This window comes from Zophobas morio, unplaced genomic scaffold, assembly GCF_036711695.1.
Source record: "Zophobas morio isolate AGI-343-1 ecotype UQ-CSIRO unplaced genomic scaffold, CSIRO_AGI_Zmor_V1 ptg000030l, whole genome shotgun sequence".
Lineage (NCBI taxonomy): Eukaryota > Metazoa > Arthropoda > Insecta > Coleoptera > Tenebrionidae > Zophobas > Zophobas morio.
Genome location: NW_026972135.1, coordinates 10,278,968 through 10,299,616, shown reverse-complemented (window position 1 = coordinate 10,299,616; position 20,649 = coordinate 10,278,968). Strand labels below are relative to the sequence as shown.

Genomic DNA, 20,649 nt, shown 5'->3' with positions numbered 1-20,649 from the left:
ATCAATTTTTTGGAGGGGATAAGCAAATATATTTTGACTAAACATTTATTATGCTCTTTATAACCTTAAGACATCTGCAGGATTTCAAAGCATTCGGTTTTGTAGTTTCTGAGTAAATCAGTAAAATAAGTTTATGCATTCATTAATTTTTTTGAGTCACCCTGTATATGCAAATCCAAAAAATATGAATGGAGTGATAGATCACAAGTACAGACTCATCATATTTTGTACATTTTAGATATGATTTATTCCACAAACTTTTGAGCTGACGTCATCAAGTTTTTGGAGGGGATAAGCAAATATTTTTTGACTAAAGATTTATGATGCTCTTTATAGCCTTAAAACATCTGCAACATTTCAAAGCATTCTGGTTAGCAGATTAAAAATTAAATTTCAAAATGTTGTTTTATAATTTTGATTTTTTTTCCAAAAATCTGGACGTTTCGGGTGAAAAGTCGATTCGGAGTTGTAAACTACATGTGTAGGACTATGTTATTTTATACAATTGAAAACCCATTTACCACGTACAATTTTGAAGTGACGTCATCGCATTAGTGGTGGGGATGATTAGACAAATTTTGGTTAGCGTTTTACCATCTATATGATATTCTTAATATAAGTACAAAATTTCACAACAATCGGTCGAGTACTTTCGGAGATTATCTGTCTAATAAAAATTCAGGACGGCAGACGGACAGACGGACAGACGGACGGACAGACGGACAGACAGACGGAAATGGGAGACCTATTTCTTCGTCTTCTAGGGGTCATGAAAGATCGAGAAAACGTAAAAGTAGAGAGTCGGCCGACGGACTCGATTACAATACTTCCTTTGCTTACGCTCGGAAAGTAAAATGAAGAAAAATTATGTAAGGCGGGTTTTTTGATTAACAATTTATTATTATTTATATTATACGTGCGTCATATTTGTAATGCACTACATTAAGCTCTCCCCTTCAATTAAAAGCATACCGTTTACAGAATTTCAAAATTTCTACCCGTTTTTCAGAGAAAGACCGCCAGAACACCTGTATAGTATGTAATGTTAGTATTTATTATTAATTAATTAACCGCAATGGTTAACTAGTATAGCTTTTTAGATGGTTACGATCTTAAGTATCCACAACGGCTGCACTTTTTCTTGCGCATGTCGAGGCAGCAAATAATTCCACACGGGAAACAACCTATGGCGTAAAGCCAGCCCTTTAAGGTGAATGTGCGTTTTAATGTTTCCCGGTCGCATGAAGGGCAAGTTCTGCTAGTTGTAACGGTAAATTGCTCCACACCTGCAAAACAAAAAATTAAAGGCTATTATTCTAAATATTTTGGTTACTACTTCTACTATAGATTACCCATAGCATGTATAAAAATAAAATAGTTTTAATTTGTGCACAAAACAAACAACGTAAAGAACTTTCAACAAACAATTCAAATAAAGATTCTTCGCAAAAAGCTACTTACGAGGCGCCGAGTTAACTGCTGGCCTTGAAGCCACGGATGGCTGGTGTTGAGGATGTTGCCGACATTGAAAATTTGAGTGAAGTCCAGGATTTGATCGATGTTGTCGAGGTTGCAAATTTGGTTGGGTTTTCAAATGTGGCTGACAATTAGATTGACGACGGCCACTTGGTGGTATATTGTGGTTTCTCGTTTTTGAACCGTCGTCACCTAAGTGTACAAACAGATAAACATTTTTAGTCGCTTTTAGTAACGTGATCATTTTGGTACCTCCTACTTAAAAATTTTCAAATAGTCGAACTTATGAACCAAGTCAAATCACATTTTCTATTAATCCCAGACTGATTGACGTAAAAAAACTTTAAATAAACAATTCAAAGAAAAATTCTTCGTTAAAAACCACTTACGAAGCTGTACGACATACGGCGATGAGTTAACTGCTGGTCTTGAAGGCACGGACGACTGATGTTGAGAATATCGACGAGGTTGGAAATTTGGTTGAGGCCGAAAATCTGGTTGAAGTTGAAAATTTGGGTGAAGTTGTAGATTTGATTGCTGTTGCCGTCGTTGCAAATTTAGTTTAGGTTGAAAATTTGGTTGGGGTTTCAAGTATGGTTGATAATTGGATTGGTGACCGCGACTTGGTGGTTTTTCATGTGGTACCGTTATTGAGGCCTGCTCGATCTTGTAGTTGTAGATATTGTCATCGTCCTCGCTGTCATCGTCGTCGTCCTCACTGCTATCGTCGTCGTCTTGACTGCTATCGTCGTCGTCCTCACTGTCGTCGTCGTCTTCATCTACAGGTACATACAAATTTGGTTAGGCTTTCACCATCTAACTTAATTAAGATTAATAAATAGATCGTACGAATGGGATGTACCTAAGCTAAGACTCATTCCATTGTTTTTTATGACAAGCCGCCTTAATCTTTTTGAAATTTGGGCTGTCAATAGGAATACTCAAGTTCTGTTTTCGGCAATTTTTTCAAATTTATACTTGTTTTTGAAATACAGGGATAACTTGATTTGTTTTAAACAGCATCAGTTTTTAAATAGTGGATTTTTTTCTGAATTTGGAAATGAAACGCATGCATTATTTTATTTTTTCCAACATGGTAAAATAAATTGTCAAAATAAAAATACTGAAAATCAGACAATCGTAGCTAGCCTTGACAATACTATCACCATCACCCGTAATAATCTTGGCATAGAACATACAAAAATTATCCTACTGTTCAAGACTGAAATAAAGGTCCCAGCGTAGCAGTTTGATCTTTTTTTTTCAAAATTTAAGCAAATTTCAAGGTCGACAACTTACCAGTGCAGTTAGCGGAGATCACAACCCTCGCAAAACTGTAGGGTCGCGGACGTTACAGTAAACAACACGTTTTGTTGTACATCTGTATTGTACTCGTCTATAATATTGTAAACAAAAGAAAATGTAACTAAATAATATGTTATATTACAGAAAACACAGAATTTATATTGCTTTCACTCTCATGTTTCAACACTGCTGCTGTACTTAGCAAGGATTTTAGAGCCGTTTGCATTGAGGGCTTAATGCTGATTGTTGTTGACATTAAATGCCAAATGAAAAAGTGACAAGCTGACAAGTTATTAGAAAAACATTTCTGCCCACCCACCCCCTGTTCATTCCAGTGACTGATTATTCTTAATATTGTTGACCCTTGTCCCTTTATTTTGGCAAGTTTTAGCCCCGTTCACCCTTTATCTTCCTAGAGGATATGTTGTCATTTACTGAAATGAAAAACTGAAAAATTGCAAGCCAAAAAATTCAAGAAACGAAAAATTGAAAAAATAAAGTAAACCGAAACGAAAAATTGCAAATCGAAAATTTTAACAAATGGAAAAGTAAAGAATCGAAAAATTGAAAAATCAAAAATTGAAAACTAATGAAGTTGCAAATCGAAATATAGAAAGTAGTAGCCCCGCCCACCCACCCCATCCTAATTCCAGGGACAACTCTTAATATTGTTGAGTCTTATCTTAGCAAGTTTTAGTCCCGCCCACTGGCGTTGTTCTCATTTTAACGATTTTATTTTTGATGAATCTACGATCCACCTTTCATTCTGACCGGATCAAATGAATCACTGAAATGGAGGCGGGGTGGTAATAGAACGTCGACTGATAAAAAGAAAGAAAAAAAAGTATTAATCGTAATTTTTTGTTATACTATTTACTATAAGATTTATTTTTTATATAAGAAGAAAAAAGTGAGAGAACGGGTGGGTGGGCGGGGCTAACTTTTTATTTCAGTCTTTATAAGCAAGCAATAGGCCCGCCCACCTACCCTCTCTTCATGTGATTACTTTTAAAATTGTCGTTTACAAAAATCAGTCTTATGTTAACAAATGCTAGTCCCGCCCACCCACCCTCTACTTTCTTAGAGGGTATGTAATTTGCCATAATCGGTCTTATCCTAGCAAGCACTGACCTGACCTGACCTGAAAAAAATTGAAAACTCGTGAAATTTTAAACAATCAATAAATTTACTAACTTCGCCACATGATTGAAAAATCGAATAATTGAAAAAATAAAGAAAATAAAATACCGAAAAATTTTTGAAAGAAGCAGGATTTGTTGGGCTACTCATCAGGGGCGAGGAAAGTTCTATGGAAATAAGCCCCGACTAATTTTGTATTTAGTTTCTTTCATCAAAAAAATAAATAAATAAATAAATAAAATAAAGATGAAAATTCTAAGGGTTATATATCGTAAAAATGGAAGAAACAAAAAAACTGAAAAATTGAAAATTGCAATTTGAAAAATTTAAGAAACAAAAATCGAAATTGAAAAATTAAAAACTCGTGAAACTGTAAATGGAAAATTTGCAAAATCTGAAACCTTAAACATCGAAAAGTTGGAAAATCGAAAAATTGAAAAGTTTTAAAATTAAAACTCGAAGAGTCGCATATCGTAAAAGTGAAGAAACAAAATAAAATGAAAAACTGAAAAATTGCAAACCGAAAAATTGAAGGAAAGAAAAATTTGAGTAACACGAAACTAAAAATTTTAAATTGAAAAAACGAAAAATTAAAAAATCTAAAAATTGAAAAATTTCACATTGAAAAAAGAAATATAAAATCAGAACATCGAAAAACCGAAAAACTGAAAAATGAAGAAAATAAAAAACCGACACGATATATTTCAAAACGAAAATTTGAAGAAATGGAAAATTAAAGAATCGAAAAATTGAAAAATCAAAAAAGAAAACTCCTGAAATTGCAAATCGAAACATAGAAAGTAGTAGCCCAGCCCACCCACCCCCTCTTTATTCCAATGACACTTCTTAATATTATTGAGTCTTATCTTATCAAGTTTTAGCCCCGCCCAACCACCCTTTATTTGCTTAGAGGGTATGTCATTTACCAAAATCAGTTCTATCTTAGCAGGTATTAACTCCGCCTCCGGACAGAGTGGGCGGGGTTAATTATGTTTTTTTTTAGATTGGGAATAGGAACTAATAGGACGTAGGCTGTTAAAAAATGAAAAAAGCGCTAATCGTATTTTTTTTGTTATATAATCTGCTGTAAGACTTATTTCTTATTTCAGATGAAAAAATGAGAGAACGGGAGGATGGGTGGAGCTAAGTTTAACTTTTTCCTATAGGGTGTTTTATAAGCAAGCAATAGCCTTGCCCACCTACCCCCCCTTCATTCGAGTGATTACTTCTAAAATTGTCGTTTACCAAAATTAGTCTTACGTTAAAAAATACTAGCCCCGCCCACCCACCCTCTATTTTCTTAGAGGGTATGTAATTTGCCACATCAGTCTTGTCCTAGCAAGCACTGACCTGACCTGACCTGAAAAAAATTGAAAACTCGTGAAATTTTAAATCGAAAAAAATAGGAAAGGAAAAATTGAAAAAAAAATCATAAAATCGAAACACCTACACCCATTATCACATGAATAATAAGAAATGGGGTGAGTGGGCAGGGATTTGTATTTTGCCTTTTTTCATAATATACATATCATTCTTTGAACAACACAATACTCCAAAAGATGTTTTTAATTTCTTGTAAAGAAATAAGTATTTTGCAGTTAAGCTCCGCCCTCTTGGTTCACGGCGAATAAAAAAAATCATCATAATTGAGATTGGGCGGGTGGGAGAGCTTACATTTTGCCCTTTTGTTTTAATATTTGTAGACTTTTTTCACAACATGAAACTTCAACCATGTTTAAAATGGAACAATGTAAATATCGATTTTGCAATTAGGCTCCGTCCCATAATTGCAAAATCCATATTTCCGTGTGAAAATGTACCATTTTAACCATGTTTTAAGTTTCTTGTCAACGGCAACGTAACGGCGAAAGTTAAAAGTTGGTCATCTCAAACGTCACCCCAATAGCGTGCGAACTTTCAATGGCCACGTCAACGGATGATGTAAACGACGCATACCTTCGCTGCGTATTTACAATGGCAACGTCAAAGGCGAACAGCAGCGTCAGCGGCAAGTTTATAAATCGACCTTTACATCTAACATGATATTAAAGAGTTCCTCATTTGTAACATTTTTTCGTCTTCCGGTTCTCAATATTTTCAAAGCTAATTATAATTTTCTATTTTAGAATTTATTCATAATAAATAATTTATTATTTTATTTACCGTTTTAGTTAAAAAAGTGTATGCATATGTTACAGTTCTGAATTAAAAAAAAAATCGTTCTTTCCTTAGTATTTTTAAGTAGGTATAGACCAAATTTCAAGAAGATTCAACTAACCATCTATAGTTTTTAATGAGATCTATAAAAAATGAGATTTTAGACAACTGACAGTGAAATGATACTAGTGTCCGAAATTTATTGACTGGCAATGTTGTAGGTAATGTAAAAAAAAAATGGCGGCCGTCGAGTAAGAAACCTCGTACCATCTATTTATTTATTAAAAATATCACGACCCCCTCAGATAGCAGATGTTTGTTAATTTCTTACGAAAGAGGAAATTTTTACCTTTCAGTTTATTATTAGTGATGATGTCACCGGTCTACGGAGGTCTACGGAGTTGAATATTTACTATATCCAGTATAAAGGATTAGCGCAACAAAGTTACTATCACGTCATCATCAACAGGCAAGCAAGTTCTGTTATTCTTTCGTCTTCTAATAATAATCTTAAGGTTTCATTAAAAAAATAGACGGAAGTTATAGGTAAACAATTCAGAGGTGAAGGAAGTTCTGTCTAAATAATCTTAGACTAAAACATGACGCAAGAAGTTTTTCAAAAAGTACTTACACGGTGTAGTTCTTAGTTGCGAAGCCATGGGTAACTTGTTTTGAAAATATTGGTGTAGTTGAAAATGTTCCTCCGTTAAGTCAATGTTCTTGTCGTTGTAGTGGTGGTGGGGCAACGGCACATGCCTTCAACTACTACATTTTAGCAGACGAGGGGTGTATTATGTACCAAACGCAGTTTGCTACTGTTACTCACACCTGATAAGACGTATGTGTATAAATGTTATTAACAAAATTACACAATATTTAGGCATCCGCTGCATGGAATGTAATGTAATATAATTATATTTATGTTCTGTAAATCAGAAACATAGCTACATAAAATAATGTTTGAATTTGAAAGAAAAATGGAGAATTTGAAAAATTCTACAAAGAAAAAAGCGAGTTCAAAATGGGGGCAAGTTTTACAGCAAAGATATAAAATTAAATGGTGTTTGGATGTGAATCACACTTCAACAACAAATAAAATCTAGTTCAACAAGATAAAGTCTAGTCAAGCAGTTCCCAAAGTGTGGAACTGTAAGGTCATGAGAGAACAGAAACGAATATATTAACATTTTTAAATAAGTAATGTTTTTCCTTTGATGGAATTTATTTAGATGACACTTTTCCAGTATTCTGTCATTGCCTTGGTACTCTCGCTGCGTTTGTATAGAAAATGTTATAAATTGGGCGAAATCAGAAACATTGTCTTTCTGTAGGGAATAAGTTTAAATCTTGTTCAATTTATATATTTACATTAAGGTAAGGTTCCATCTTTAAAAATGGTGGTCTGTGTATTTTTAAATATAGTATTTTTTACACAAAAATGCGACAATCTTAGAAATTCTTTCATCAAGACTACGAACCTGTGCCAATATGATAACGTGTTAAAATCTAAACTTAATCAAAACGTTTAACTAGTTAGTAGAAAAAGTTTAATATGTATAAAATAATATGTAAAGGAAGAAATTTGTTGCACTTTTCAGTTTCGTGGTAAATGTCCACAGTTGTCGCACTTTTTCTTGCGCATGAGGTAGCAACAAATAAATCCGTATGGGAAACAAAAAATGCAGAAAAGCCAGCCCGTCAGCGTAAACTCCTTTACAATTTTTCCCGTGTGGCATACTGGACAAGTTGGAGCATCTGCATCTGCAAAACAAAAAGGGAAACTGTTAGGACAAAACTGGGTACAACTCTACAAAAAAATAAATACGTAAATAAATCTGTGTTCTTCAATTGAAATAGCTATTAACATACCTAGGAATGTTATGGTTTTTATTACAGAGGATTTTAAAGCATCTGAGGCTGTTATGGGCTACAACATCCGTCATCTGTTCAATAGTTTATCGGTTTCATAAATTTTAATACTTTCTAAAATTGGGGCTATTTTACCTGAAAATTTGGTGAAAAGTGTTGAAGAAGTTCTTCAAGCTCTTATTCCAACCAAGTCGAAAGTAATGTACGAAAAATGTTATAGTGACTTCCAACATTTGCACCAAATTAATAATTGTGCAGAAATAGTTAATGAAAAGGTTCTGGCGTATTTTCAACAGCTTGTAAGTTTTTAAGACCCACCACTGACCCTGAAATGACGGGCATTCAGGCAAGACTTCTATCATTACGGGTACTAAGACCAAGTAATGATGTGCATTGATTAAATTAACAGAACAACTTTCGAGATTCTAGAATTACAGCATACAAATTAGTCTGCTATTATTTTCTAATCTCACCCCATCCCCAAAAGTCTAGCGTAACTACCGACCATTTATCCGCGCATCACTTGGAAAGTGACCTACACTACTCTGGCCTACTGGTGCTAATCTAATCTGACTGACATGATCAGACTGTTCAAGAAACTTACGAACAATATGACATGTTCCTAACAAAACAGCTTTTTGAATTTTGATAATTATTGAATCATTCAAATGCAAAGACTTTAAATTCTCAACTAAGCTATTTGGAACTACACCTACATTAGAGATAACTAGGGGTAGAATTGAAATTTTTTTAAGATTCAACATGGATTTCATTTCTATCGATAATTGTAGATATTTTGAAATCTTGGTGTGGTATGTTTGAATAATGTTGTTTGTGTTAGGAACAGCAATGTCAATGAGAATGGCTTCGTTCGTGTATTTTTTGATAAGTATGATGTCTGGTCTGTTAGCTGTAATGTTTAAGTCTGTAAGTATTGTGCGATCCCAGTATAATTTGTATTTGTTATTTTCAAGGAACGGAGATGGAATGTAAGTGTAATACGGTGTCGTATCTTCGATTAAGTTCATAAGTGTTGCTAATTCTTTGTGGATGATTTTGGCGACGTTGTCGTGTCTAGCTTTGTAGTCAATTTGTGCTAGGATGCTGCAAGAAGAGATTATGTGCTGGATCGTTTCAGGTTTTGCTTTGCAGAGACGACAGCAGTCGTTTTTTATGTTCGGATCTTTGATGATGTATTTTTTGTAATTCTTGGTATTGATTACTTGGTCTTGAATAGCAAACACAAATCCTTCTGTTTCGGCATACAAACCTGATTTTTTTAACCAAATCAATGACATCTTCTTATTGACATGAGTTTCTTCTAAGTCTTTGTAGAATTTTCCATGTAGTTGTTTTTGTTTTAGTCCACTTATTATTTTATCTATTGTGTGGGGGGTGTGGATTTCTTCGGTGTTCGACAGATTTAAGGGTGTGTGGTTCAAATCTGCTCTTGTGATGGTACGAAACATTTCATTTCTTTCTGCTCGTTTCAAAAAATACTTCTTCAAATCTGAGATTTGTCTCTGACATAAGTTTTCTAGTTTCTGGAAACTTCTTCCTCCATTCTGTCTTGGTAATGAGAATCTTTCAATCGACGATTTTGGATGATGCCTTCTATACTGTGTGAAGATTTTCCTTGTTGCGATGTTTAAATTTTCAAGATCAGTTTTGGACCATTTAATGACTCCAAAAGAATATGTTAGCAGTGGAACGCAGAATGTATTTACTGCTTTCATTAAATTTTTTCCATTTAACTGTGTCTTCAATATTAATTTTAATCTCGCTAGGTATTGATCTTTCAACTGTGTTTTCGTTTTGGTATGATTGATGTGGGATGATTGACAGAAACCCAGATATTTGTATGTATCGTCTCGTTCTTGGGCTTCGATTATTTCGTTATTCTGGGTTATATGTGGTACTTGGTGTTGGACGCCTTTTTTTATTGCTTGGGTCTTACATTTCTCAATACCAAAAGACATACCAATATCACCGGAAAATTGTTCAGTGAGATTTAATAAGTTTGTTAACTGATTTTGTGTACTTGCATATGTTTTTATGTCATCCATATACAGCAAGTGACTTATTCTGTTTTCTCTTTGTTTGTTAATTCTTATATTGAACCCATAATTGCAGCTGTTCAGGATATCGGAGAGGGGATTTATTGCTAAGCAGAACCATAACGGACTAAGAGAATCGCCTTGAAAAATTCCTCTTCGGATCATTATTGGATCTGACTGAATTGTTTGTTCATTTAAGGTTATTTGGAGGGTGGTCTTCCAAAATTCCATGGAACATTTGAGAAAAGTGCAGATTTTAGTATCAATTTTGTATAATTCCAGAATTTTGCATAGCCAGGAATGAGGGACAGAATCGTAAGCTTTCTTATAATCAATAAAAGCAGTATATATGTTTCGGTTTTCTTTTCTAGCTTGTTCACAGATGATGGAATCTATGATTAATTGCTCTTTGCAACCAAAGGATCCTTTAATACATCCTTTCTGTTCTTCATTAATGATGTTAGAGTTAAAACAGTGTTGATAGATTTTTTATTATTATTATTAAGACCCACCACTGACCCGGAAATGACCGGCATTCAGGCAAGATTTCTATCATTACGGGTACTAAGACCAAGTAATGATATGCATTGATTAGATTATTATTAATAATAATATTATTATGAAACTGCGATCGGGCAGAGGCCTAAGCCTGTTATGCCCGCGCATCTTTAATACCTACACTTTGTTATACTGATCATAGCTACGTTTGAAACTTAAAACCGAGTCACACAACACAACCTCCGTTTGTAAAGAATAACACTTACCAAACACCCTGTTAACAACGTATATCTGTCGATATGTTGTTTTAAAGTTACCTTTAACTAATTTAAAGGAACGACCCCTTGTCTGACCACGCATGTCTAGCTTAAAAAAGGATCGTATCACTGAGTTGTTGTTATTAAGCGCTTGAAATGTTGTAATCATGTCCCCCCTTACCCTTCTATCAGCCAAGGAAGGTAAGTGCATTAGGGGCAGTCTCCCTTCATATGAAGGGCGAACTCTACCAAACGGCAAACGAGTGGCACGACGCTGTACACCCTCCAATAATGCAATATCGCCCTTCAGAGACGGTGCCCATACAGTATTGGCAAATTCTAGAACTGGTCGAACTAACGTTTTATATAAATTGTAATAGCCCTAAACGTCCGACTAATAAGAAATATAATTCTATTCGCCTTCTTAACTACTTCAGCTATGTACTCGGACCACAAGAGGCAGGATGAGACCATTACACCCAAATCGCGATAAGAGTCAACCTTGGACAGTTGCGTGCCATTCACATGATAATCATGCTTTGGATTTCGGCTACTATTAGTATATAGCACGACGCATTTTGCGAAGTTAATAGGTAGCAACCATGTACACGACCAATTGGCAACCACATCTAAGTCATTTTATTATAGATCTTCAGGTCATCCGCATACATTACAAAAGGCGAGTTCAAAGAATATTTAATGTCGGAGGTATAGATCACAAAAAGAAGGGGCCCAAGCACCGATTCCTGAGGAACTCCACTCAGCACTCTTCTCTGCATATTAAATACGTCACCCACTTTAACACTGAACAACCGATTAGAAAGAAAAGCCTCTATCCAGCGAAGAAGGTTTCCACGTACGCCAAAATGGTTGAGTTTAAGTAGAAGATGTCGCAAAGGCACTCGATCGAAGGCCTTCGAGAAGTCCAAATACAGAACATCAGTTAATTCGCCGGAATCAAGCGTCTTGGTCCAGTCCTCAACACTGCAGAGTAAATTTGTAGTAACAGATCTACCAGGCACAAATCCGTGTTGCTCTGTAGGGATTATATTACAGTTAATTATGAACTCTATCAACGCATCATAAACAATGGATTCAGCGATTTTGAGTACGTGAGACGTTAAACTGACAGGTCTATAATTGTCAGCAACAAACTTATCACCCTTTTTGCATATGGGTTTCACCATCGCGGACCTCCATTCAAGAACAAGAGTCCCCGACTCAAATGACTGTTCCATCAGAATCTTTAAAGGTTGGCACAAACATTGGCACTTTTTGAGAAGACTCACGGTAATGCTATCTGGTCCAGGAGATTTGGTTATGCGCAGTTTAGATATCTTTTTAGCTATTGCTACTTCAGAGAATTCAACGAAAGTAATAGTTGTGGAATTTGGGGGTGTCTGTACAGTACGGAGATTAGAATTTGTGTCAACCGTAAAAACTTTAGCAAACGTGTCCGCAAACAAATTAGCGACCAATTGACTATCTACTATTTGACTATTTGTAAAAACATTTCACATCTTTGAAAGCAGCAATGCGCTTCTGATAGTTGCATCTGGCATCTCTTATAGTAGCAGAAACTTTGTTTGAAAACACTCTGTGTCCCTTGTAATCACTCTCACTACCAGTGCGCTTGTAACAACGCCACAGCGCCCTTTTTTTTCTAATAAGTTTGAGAATCTGTTTGGTGATCCAAGGTTTATTTGAAGACTGTTTTCTTACTACGGAAACTGTGTGTTTGGTCACCACAGAATTAAGCTGTTTCTTAAAAATAGTCCAATTGTCTTCTACAGATGGTTCCACAAGAATGGTGGACCAGTCAGTGTTGAACAGATCTCTGTTGACCAGCTCATAATTCGTAATAACCCTACAAGTAGAGGTAATCCTCCTTCGCCTTTCAAAACAGATTTGCACGTCTACCTTTAACACCACGTGATCAGATTTACCAACAGGATCCAGATAATCTAAGTTTGCTAGTAACTTATGGTCCGAGGTGATAATTAGATCGAGGGTTGACGGTGTTTGGTTCGTCCTATAACGGGTCGGTTCAGTAATAATTTGCTCTAGATGACTGTTTGTCAGTACATCACACAACAATTGGGAAGGAATGTCAAAATTAGCGTTATGATCAAGAGGCCAGGTTATGTCAGGTAAATTAAAGTCTCCCGCGATAATCAGTTTGTCGCAGCTATCGGCAATTTTTGACACGAACGTAAAGAGTTTTCTATCATCACCAATTGCAGAGTCTGGGGGTCTGTATATACATCCTAACACAAATGAGATACTACTGTTCGATAATTTGAGAAATAGTGCTTCATTTTTGCCGATTTCCGAACTTAAGATATTAATTGTGAAACTGGAACAAATCAAGTCCGCTACAAAGATGCACACACCGCTACCCCTTCTGCCGTCCCGGTCGTCCCTCAAAAGAGTGTAACCGTTTATAACTAATGTATCAGGAATCGCAGGGCTTAGCCACGACTCTGACAACATTATCAAAGTTGGTTTCAAAGATTGCACCAGCACAGAGAGGTCGTCATATTTTGCCATCAGGAAAGCTATATTAGTGTATACTAAACTGCCAACAAAATATTTGACAGATGAATTATTTTGAAAACTGAATTTGAAAAGAAAAGAAACGAAATCGAATCCCTATTAGGAACCGCCTGAGGGGCCAGCCACAGTATCCGTAGCTTTATTACATGTTTTATCTACAAGCCTAGCAAGCGCCTTTTTTATTTTAAGTCTAATTTTTTTAATACAATTGCGGACGCTATTATGAGTAAGCAGCGGAAAAATATCGATTAGCATAGCCGAGACTCCTTCTACGTCAGTCGTGTATTTTCGTATTAACTCTAAGATATCCAATTCACCAACAGCTTTCTCCACAAATCGGGTTAGCTCTTCAAAATTTAGCGGGTACTGGGCGTTGTCTATTAAATCTTTAGCGGGCTGGATCACATTAAAATCCTAATATTATTGGTCTAGTAGCTCACTAAATATGCCTTTCTTTTCCGCTTAGGTCAACTGGGGTGTTCACTCTTACTTGATCTTTTGTGTTGTGCTTGTTTTCAGATTCCACTCGCTTTCGTTAACATACGATAAAGGAGGAGAATTTCCGATTGTACCTAAGTCACATATTTGATTATAGTTGCTTGGCAGTTTTCAATATAGATGAAAATTCAGAAACCGAAGAATGAACAAGACAATATAGACAAAAAGCAGATCAAACGAAAGTGCAAAAGATAAATTTGGGAGAAGGAGAAGGACTTGCCAAAACAAGAATCAAAAAGACCTGTAAAACTGAAAGATTATATTATACACCGAACACCGTGTTGAAGAAGAAGCATTATTATTGATTTACGAAGAAACTACCAGTGGACCAGAAAAAGACAAATGGCTTGAGGCTATAGAATCCCTTTAAAAGATAACCCAAGATGTTATTTAAAAAAGCTGGGTTGTTAATCGGGGTGGTACTAAATTCGCTTCACGAAAATTATATCTTCGATGTACTTGAAAATGGAATGCCTGAGTGGTCTTTAAAAATTAATTGATTTCTAAGCAAGAACAGTGAGCATCCTCCCGAATTAACGGAAAATAACTACTTACAATTTCATTTTTGAGATCGAGACTCCATCAGTTGTCAATACTGTATCTTCTATCCAAAATTATGTGATTGTGGTTTAAAACCCCAGCACTTGCCACGACTAGCACAATTAATATGCGAACATAGCGTACAATTTGTACAATAGACACGTTTTCGGATTATTGTAGATTGAGTAAAGTTCATTGTCACACTCACCAGACTGATCGGGCATGTTGCTAAAAATGTCACAGTCGAGTTGTGTCTTTTTTCAGTTGTCAATGTTGTCTAATAATATGTGATTTTTCCAAGCAACGATGTCAAGAAAGTCAAGAGTATTGTAATAACCCAAAAACATTCCGCCAAAATTGAGACATCCGCACAAAATTTGAAAACTCGCGAAAAATTTTAAAAGTCACAATGAACTGTAATCGTCAAGAAGTGGAGGAACCCTACGTTGTGTTTTGAATGGCGAAATGCGTTCTGTTGCAAGTGGTGAACCGCAAAGGTGGAAGAGTGACCTTGAAATTAACAACACAAAAATTTGGCGGGAATAATTTAATTAAGTTCTTTCTTGTTTTTTTTGTCAATATTTCTAGTTACAGAAGTCTCGTTCTTTTGAAGTGCAAAATTACAAATTTCGATCACATATAAACACAGCTTGTTCTTAAATGTATACAATGCGCTAGTTGGTAAATTCATATCTAAGGGAAATGGAAAGCAATGCCGAAATCATTATTGTGGTGGATGTTGATTATTTAAAACGATTTAACTACCATCGAACCACAGCTACGTACAATCAAGCCGTGATGTCCCCAAAAACATCGCGAATCGAATTCCCTAGCACATAAATACATAAAAAACATGTTCAATATGGTTAAAAACACAAAATATCGTTCGGTTTGTACATCGCTTTGAGAGGTACGCTTGAGAATAAATATTCCAAAATCCCTTTTGCCCTTTCGAATCCAAGACGACATTTATTTCGCTGATTATTTCCAAAGCGACTCAATCTGTAAAAATTTAAATTTTGAATACTGCCAATTACTATGTTAGAATTCCAAATGGTAATCTATTTAATTCAAACCATCACAATTTAAGAAGAACCATCCATCCCCTGAGACATTTGACAATTTAAATTATCATAAAATATTACATCAAAACATTTCTGGTCTAATATTGTTTTTTTTTTGTCGTCACACCAGAAAATAAAATGTATAATTTCTCGAGACTTCGTGAACTTAAATAACAATTTTATCGCTTTTAACAAGTTCAGCGCGCCCCGGGAAAACCACCAGCTGGCCAGTCAACGCTAGTCTAAACATTAATGATGCAATGTGTCGAATTGCATAATGGCCAGACGTCGTCGGATTACGTGAGATTGACGAATTATCAATTAAAAATCATAATAAACTTTACCTACACATGGGGGTAACGATGGTGTAGCACTGTATATCTAGAAATAAGGGAAGTATGTGAAACTGGTTGTCAGTAATTAATTCCAAGAAAGCGAAAGTAAGCCTTAAAAAATGGTTGTGTGAGAAGAAAGTGGTAATAACTGAAAAAACTTTGGGGGCTTATTTTGTTCAGAGAAGCTTAAAGCCGAAGTCTCCTGGAAACCTTTGAGTAGAGTGTTCTGTGCTTAAAAGCACCATAATGAGGGAAATATTGTTAAATTTATTAATTGTACAAATTGTACGTTTAATTTTTATAAATAAATTCCTTAGTAGAAATTACTATTGATTGCTTACCAAATTCGTGCTGTAAGTAATTTAAGAGCACTGTTATTTTTTTATGTCTCGATTCGAACTACCGAAACCTGTACAAGATAACCCAGACGTCTAATATTGTGTACACCCAGTTTCTAAGCAGTTAATTACAATTCTATAAAACAAAGTGAAGACTTGGAATGACGAAACATTAAAAAGAGTCAAGCATTACGCCATTAAGATTATTGGGTTTGGACCCCTCGTTTTGAAAAAGTATAAACGAAAATGACATTTTGAAGTTGTACTTTCGGGCTTTGAGGGTAAATGGCAACACATATTATCACGGCTATTTAATGAAATTATTTTATAAACCTAACAATAAAATTATGTTCTTACTATTTTAATCACACGCATATTTTGCTTAGATAGCTTGCAACTTACCTATATAAAAAATACTGAATAAATTAAAATTGATCATAATGCTTAACTATAGTACAAATCAATTTTATATGTATAAAATATGCAAAGGAAGAAATTTGGGTCAGTTTTCAGGTTGTTACGATACTGAGAATCCGCAGTGGCTGCACTCTTTCTTGCGCATGCAGAGGCAGCAGATAATTCCAACTGGGAAGCAAAAAATGCAGCAAAGCCAACCGCACAGCGTGAACGAAGATTCAAAATGTCCCACGTGGCACACTGGACAAGATCCACCACCTGAGGCTGCCGCTGTATTGACGGTGACTTGCGTTAGATCTGCAAAAAAAAACAAATATTAGGACAAGACTGTAACCCTAAAAAGACTGTAACCCTCCTGTCATTCTACCTCCATGATATGTAGGTACTATTATCCAGAGATGTGTTCTTTTTGTTTTAATTAATTAATTATCGCATATCTATATTTTTTGAATTGCAACGTATACATTTTAATGGATTTGTCAAATGAGTTACTAAATTAGGTATTTTAATTTTAATTCTGACAGGATTCTTTTTCAATATTGTATCTTGTGTGTGGGAGGAAAACAAAGTGCCAACGCCCTCCTATAATATATACACTGTGTATCAGTGTTTACACTGTTGTCTAAGTGTTTGTATAATTGATAAAAGGTGATCTATTTACATAATGTATTTTTGTAGGGTTTGGGAAATTTGGAAAATTGTTGTCTGAGAATTTTTAATTCTGACAGATTTTTCATAGACATATTTTACTAAAACAGGTTGTGAAAAACAACGCTTGCATTGAATAAAATAAATCTAAGTACAATATTGTGAAAACTGGTTGTGTCAGAGATAGCGGAAGTTGTGTGTAAATAGATTTAGCGATTTTTTTAAACGAAATTCCGTTGACGTCGAATGTATGCAAGGTCATCATAAATGAAGCGAAATTGTAGTGCAAAAAGATATTTTCATTCACCATAACTGCATTTTATATCATATACACAATACTTTGGTATAAAATCTTCATTTTGTATCATTTAACTAGAAAATGACGTCACGACATTTTACTTATTTTCTTCTAATAATTTGAGACACAAAAATGTCCATTGTTGCTAATTTGCTGATTGCATTTCTCTTATTTATGACCCCGATAACTGTCTCCAGGGTGCTTATCAGATAATTATAGCCGGTTTAAATAAAATCTATAAAAAAATAGTGCCGCTATTTAGAACTATAAATAATTGAAAATCGCTATCTCCGTGAACACACATGGAAAATAAATATGTACTTTTACACACATTTACGGAAACGTCGGTTGTGAACTTACTCTATTCTTGTTCTGACGACTTGCAACTTTGTGTTTTCTCGACGTTTCGTGGCTTCTAGTGTACGAAAAAAGTAAAACGCTAACCAAAAATCGAAATTCCAACAACTTCGTCGACCGTACCGAAGCAACAAAAAATAAATGTGAAATCAATAAATAAGTAATGAACGAACTTGTAACCAGGTGTGCAACATATATACAAACATGAAAAGTTGAAGCAGATAACAAGGTGAAATTTTATTCATAGTTGCCATTAACTAGACGAAACGATATCAAAACATATAGGGATTGGACACATAGTAGAGAGGTACATAGAACGGTAATTCCCCTGCTGAAAGATGTACGGAAATTGAATCATTCACTTATAAAACGTATTGATAAAATAACATTTCAGCTATCTGGAGATTAGATAGCAAACATAAAAAATAAATCCAATAAAGCTTTTTAGCGAACAAATGCATGTTCATCGGCGTCTGTAACAGAAATTTTTGTAATAATTTTAAAGAATCGATAAATAAATGTCATTTAAAAAAGGAAATAAATTGAGTGTATTATCTAAATGGATTAACAAAAATTGGCCAATTGATAACATTGTTTTTAACAAATAAGAATTTAATATGACGAAAAGTTGCATTAACAACTAAAATTGTGTAACATATCAATGTCGGTGTCTATACTTTTATTAACAATGCGGTAGATATGTTATCTAGTTTCAAATATTACGTAAGGCATATTTTCAGCGACACGCAGTGATCACCAAACGCAAAACTATATAATGCCATAAAATTTTTATACAGTAGGTCGGTAAAGTTCGCACTCGTTTTTGGCCGCTGACGTCATTTTTTTCATCTACGTTTTAGTTATGTTAAATTAGCACAATTAAAAACATAATCCAATAATTTTTTCAGATGACATTATCAGATATATAGAGGTGATAAATATATAAATGATCATTGGATTAAAAGAGTTATTTAGGAAAATTTTGGGATGAGGTCATCAAACCACTTTTGGTTATCGTTTTACCATCTACACCATAATCTCGAAGAGTTTTAACACACACATACAGAAGCGCATTTTCGTACTTTACAAGCTGTGAAACTTCAAAAAAGCTCAGCGAAGCACTTGTTTGTAGCAAAAACATGAAGTAACCAAGGAAAGCACTTACGAGGTTGCACAACTGGAGGTGTCGATATGACTGATGGTGGCTGCTGTTGAAAATTTTGCTGAGGGTGATACTGTTGTTGAGGGTGAAACTGCTGCTGATTTTGAAAGTGTGCTTGTGGCTGATTATATGGGTCGTAATTAGTTGGGTGATTATAAGGTGGTGGTACTTCGTGTTTTTCCATTGTTAAGATTGATCCTTTACGTAAAGTAGGAACGAATGCCGCTGCTCTATTTCCTGTCAACCACTCACTTGTTGAAATTAGACGCTACTGCAAGCTCTGCATTACGTGCTCCCGCTAAAGCGTAGCTATGAGCTGATTATTGTCATTCGGTTTAAAAATGCAATGTGCGCAGGTTATAAAAAAAAACGTAAAATAGGTATTTGTGTAATAAGATTAATAATACAGGAGAAGTGATTATTATTTAAAATCAAAAACGCGCCATGTATGGCAAAAAAAAAATCCGATCGTGGTGCACACACGGTTTTTTCAATGAGTGCCTGAATAAGTCAATAACTCCAATAAATTATCAAAAACATTATTGATAAATAATAATATTAATAATCGAAATAACGGACGTCTACAAAATAATTGGAACTATCGGTAGTCTTTAAAGCAAAAAAAGTCTAGGTTGGTGCTGTGATCATTGCGGGAACTTACAATGTGATAATATAAGCCAGTGAGCCCGGACGATGAACCGATAAAAATAGTGGATATAGTTACGAAATAAATAAGTAAGCAAAAATTATAAGCACTTGTCGGTTCATCGACAATAAAATGGAAAATTTGAAAGGTTGTAAGGAGTGATGTTTCAACCTCCGAGACGTGTGGTAATAAACTTAGTAAGAACTACTAAAGTAGAAGACTAAAAACTTATCAAAACTCAAAATTGACATGCGAAACTCAAAATTAACTACTAGGTAACTATGTTTGTACATTTTAGAAAAATAAAATATAAAAAGTGTTACATGTGAGATATTTATTTTGTGTTGCATTGAAATTTGGTCAGGGTCCCGTATAATATTTCTAAGATCATTTTTAACTGACTTAAAGTAGTGTCCAACACAGTTACGTCGTTACTGTCTACGATCTTGTTAGCTGTTATATCCCAAACTAAGTACATTTGCTTTCCCTGTGCTATGTAATGTAATAAACAGTGACCCATGCTTGTAACATACTGGTGACATCCACATTGTTTCAGACTAGAGACGTGCTCGCTGGTACATCATCATAACGTTGTGTTAGTATGTCGCTAGATTCTCTATATTTTGATGTATCTGTTACATTTTATTTTAAACGCCAATATAACGTATTAAATGGACATAGACGTTACGTATATATCGCAACATCGTAAACATATGACTCTCAGTATATTTTATTAACATGATCTATGCGATATGAATAGGCATTTCAAAAAGTCTAGTTACCATTTAGGGATATGGATATGGAGAGTAAAATTTAGAGCTTACAGTAAATTATTTTTTTTATTCAATGTTTGAAAAAATATAATATGTAATAAAATACAAAAATTAATATAAATAAATATATACAGGGTTAGTCACGAGAGAATTACTTCTGAAAATTATTTTTACGCAACCCAAAATACGAATACCATGTACCATTTGATACTAACTGAATTTAAAATGAAATCCTTAATCCATGATTGCTTTGAGTTT

At 34.7% G+C, this 20,649-nt stretch overlaps 2 protein-coding genes across 3 annotated transcripts; both read right to left on the bottom strand.

Moving 5' to 3' along the window:
- Nucleotides 1-922: 922 nt before the first annotated feature.
- Nucleotides 923-7,107, bottom strand: LOC135138273 (putative uncharacterized protein DDB_G0290989). Of its 2 annotated transcripts, XM_064068215.1 has the most exons (5): nt 6,710-7,107; nt 1,866-2,255; nt 1,569-1,668; nt 1,462-1,523; nt 923-1,286 (listed from the first exon to the last, which is right to left on the bottom strand). In XM_064068215.1, the coding sequence occupies exons 1-5, from the start codon at nt 6,735-6,737 to the stop codon at nt 1,105-1,107; spliced, it is 762 nt and encodes a 253-aa protein (XP_063924285.1). In that variant the 5' UTR covers nt 6,738-7,107; the 3' UTR covers nt 923-1,104. The 2 variants fall into 2 exon arrangements, with proteins under 2 accessions (XP_063924285.1, XP_063924283.1); XM_064068213.1 differs by having other exon boundaries at nt 1,462-1,668; nt 6,710-7,106.
- Nucleotides 7,108-16,386: 9,279 nt separating this feature from the next.
- On the bottom strand, nt 16,387-19,280 carry LOC135138225 (membrane protein BRI3-like). Its single transcript, XM_064068147.1, has 2 exons — nt 18,976-19,280; nt 16,387-16,804 (listed from the first exon to the last, which is right to left on the bottom strand). The coding sequence occupies exons 1-2, from the start codon at nt 19,154-19,156 to the stop codon at nt 16,608-16,610; spliced, it is 378 nt and encodes a 125-aa protein (XP_063924217.1). The 5' UTR covers nt 19,157-19,280; the 3' UTR covers nt 16,387-16,607.
- Between the last annotated feature and the right edge of the window lie 1,369 nt (nt 19,281-20,649).

What these genes read in the sequence shown, in the direction of transcription:
- LOC135138273 (XM_064068213.1), bottom strand. Translation starts at nt 6,737, where the DNA reads ATGGCTTCGCAACTAAGAACTACACCGT. An exon ending in GCAACTAAGAACTACACCGT is followed by an intron (nt 2,256 to 6,709) that starts GTAAGTACTTTT and finishes ATGTACCTGTAG; the next exon opens with ATGAAGACGACGACGACAGT. An exon ending in GCCGTATGTCGTACAGCTTC is followed by an intron (nt 1,669 to 1,865) that starts GTAAGTGGTTTT and finishes TTGTACACTTAG; the next exon opens with GTGACGACGGTTCAAAAACG.
- LOC135138225 (XM_064068147.1), bottom strand. Translation starts at nt 19,156, where the DNA reads ATGGAAAAACACGAAGTACCACCACCTTATAATCACCCAACTAATTAC. An exon ending in ACCTCCAGTTGTGCAACCTC is followed by an intron (nt 16,805 to 18,975) that starts GTAAGTGCTTTC and finishes TTTTTTTTGCAG; the next exon opens with ATCTAACGCAAGTCACCGTC.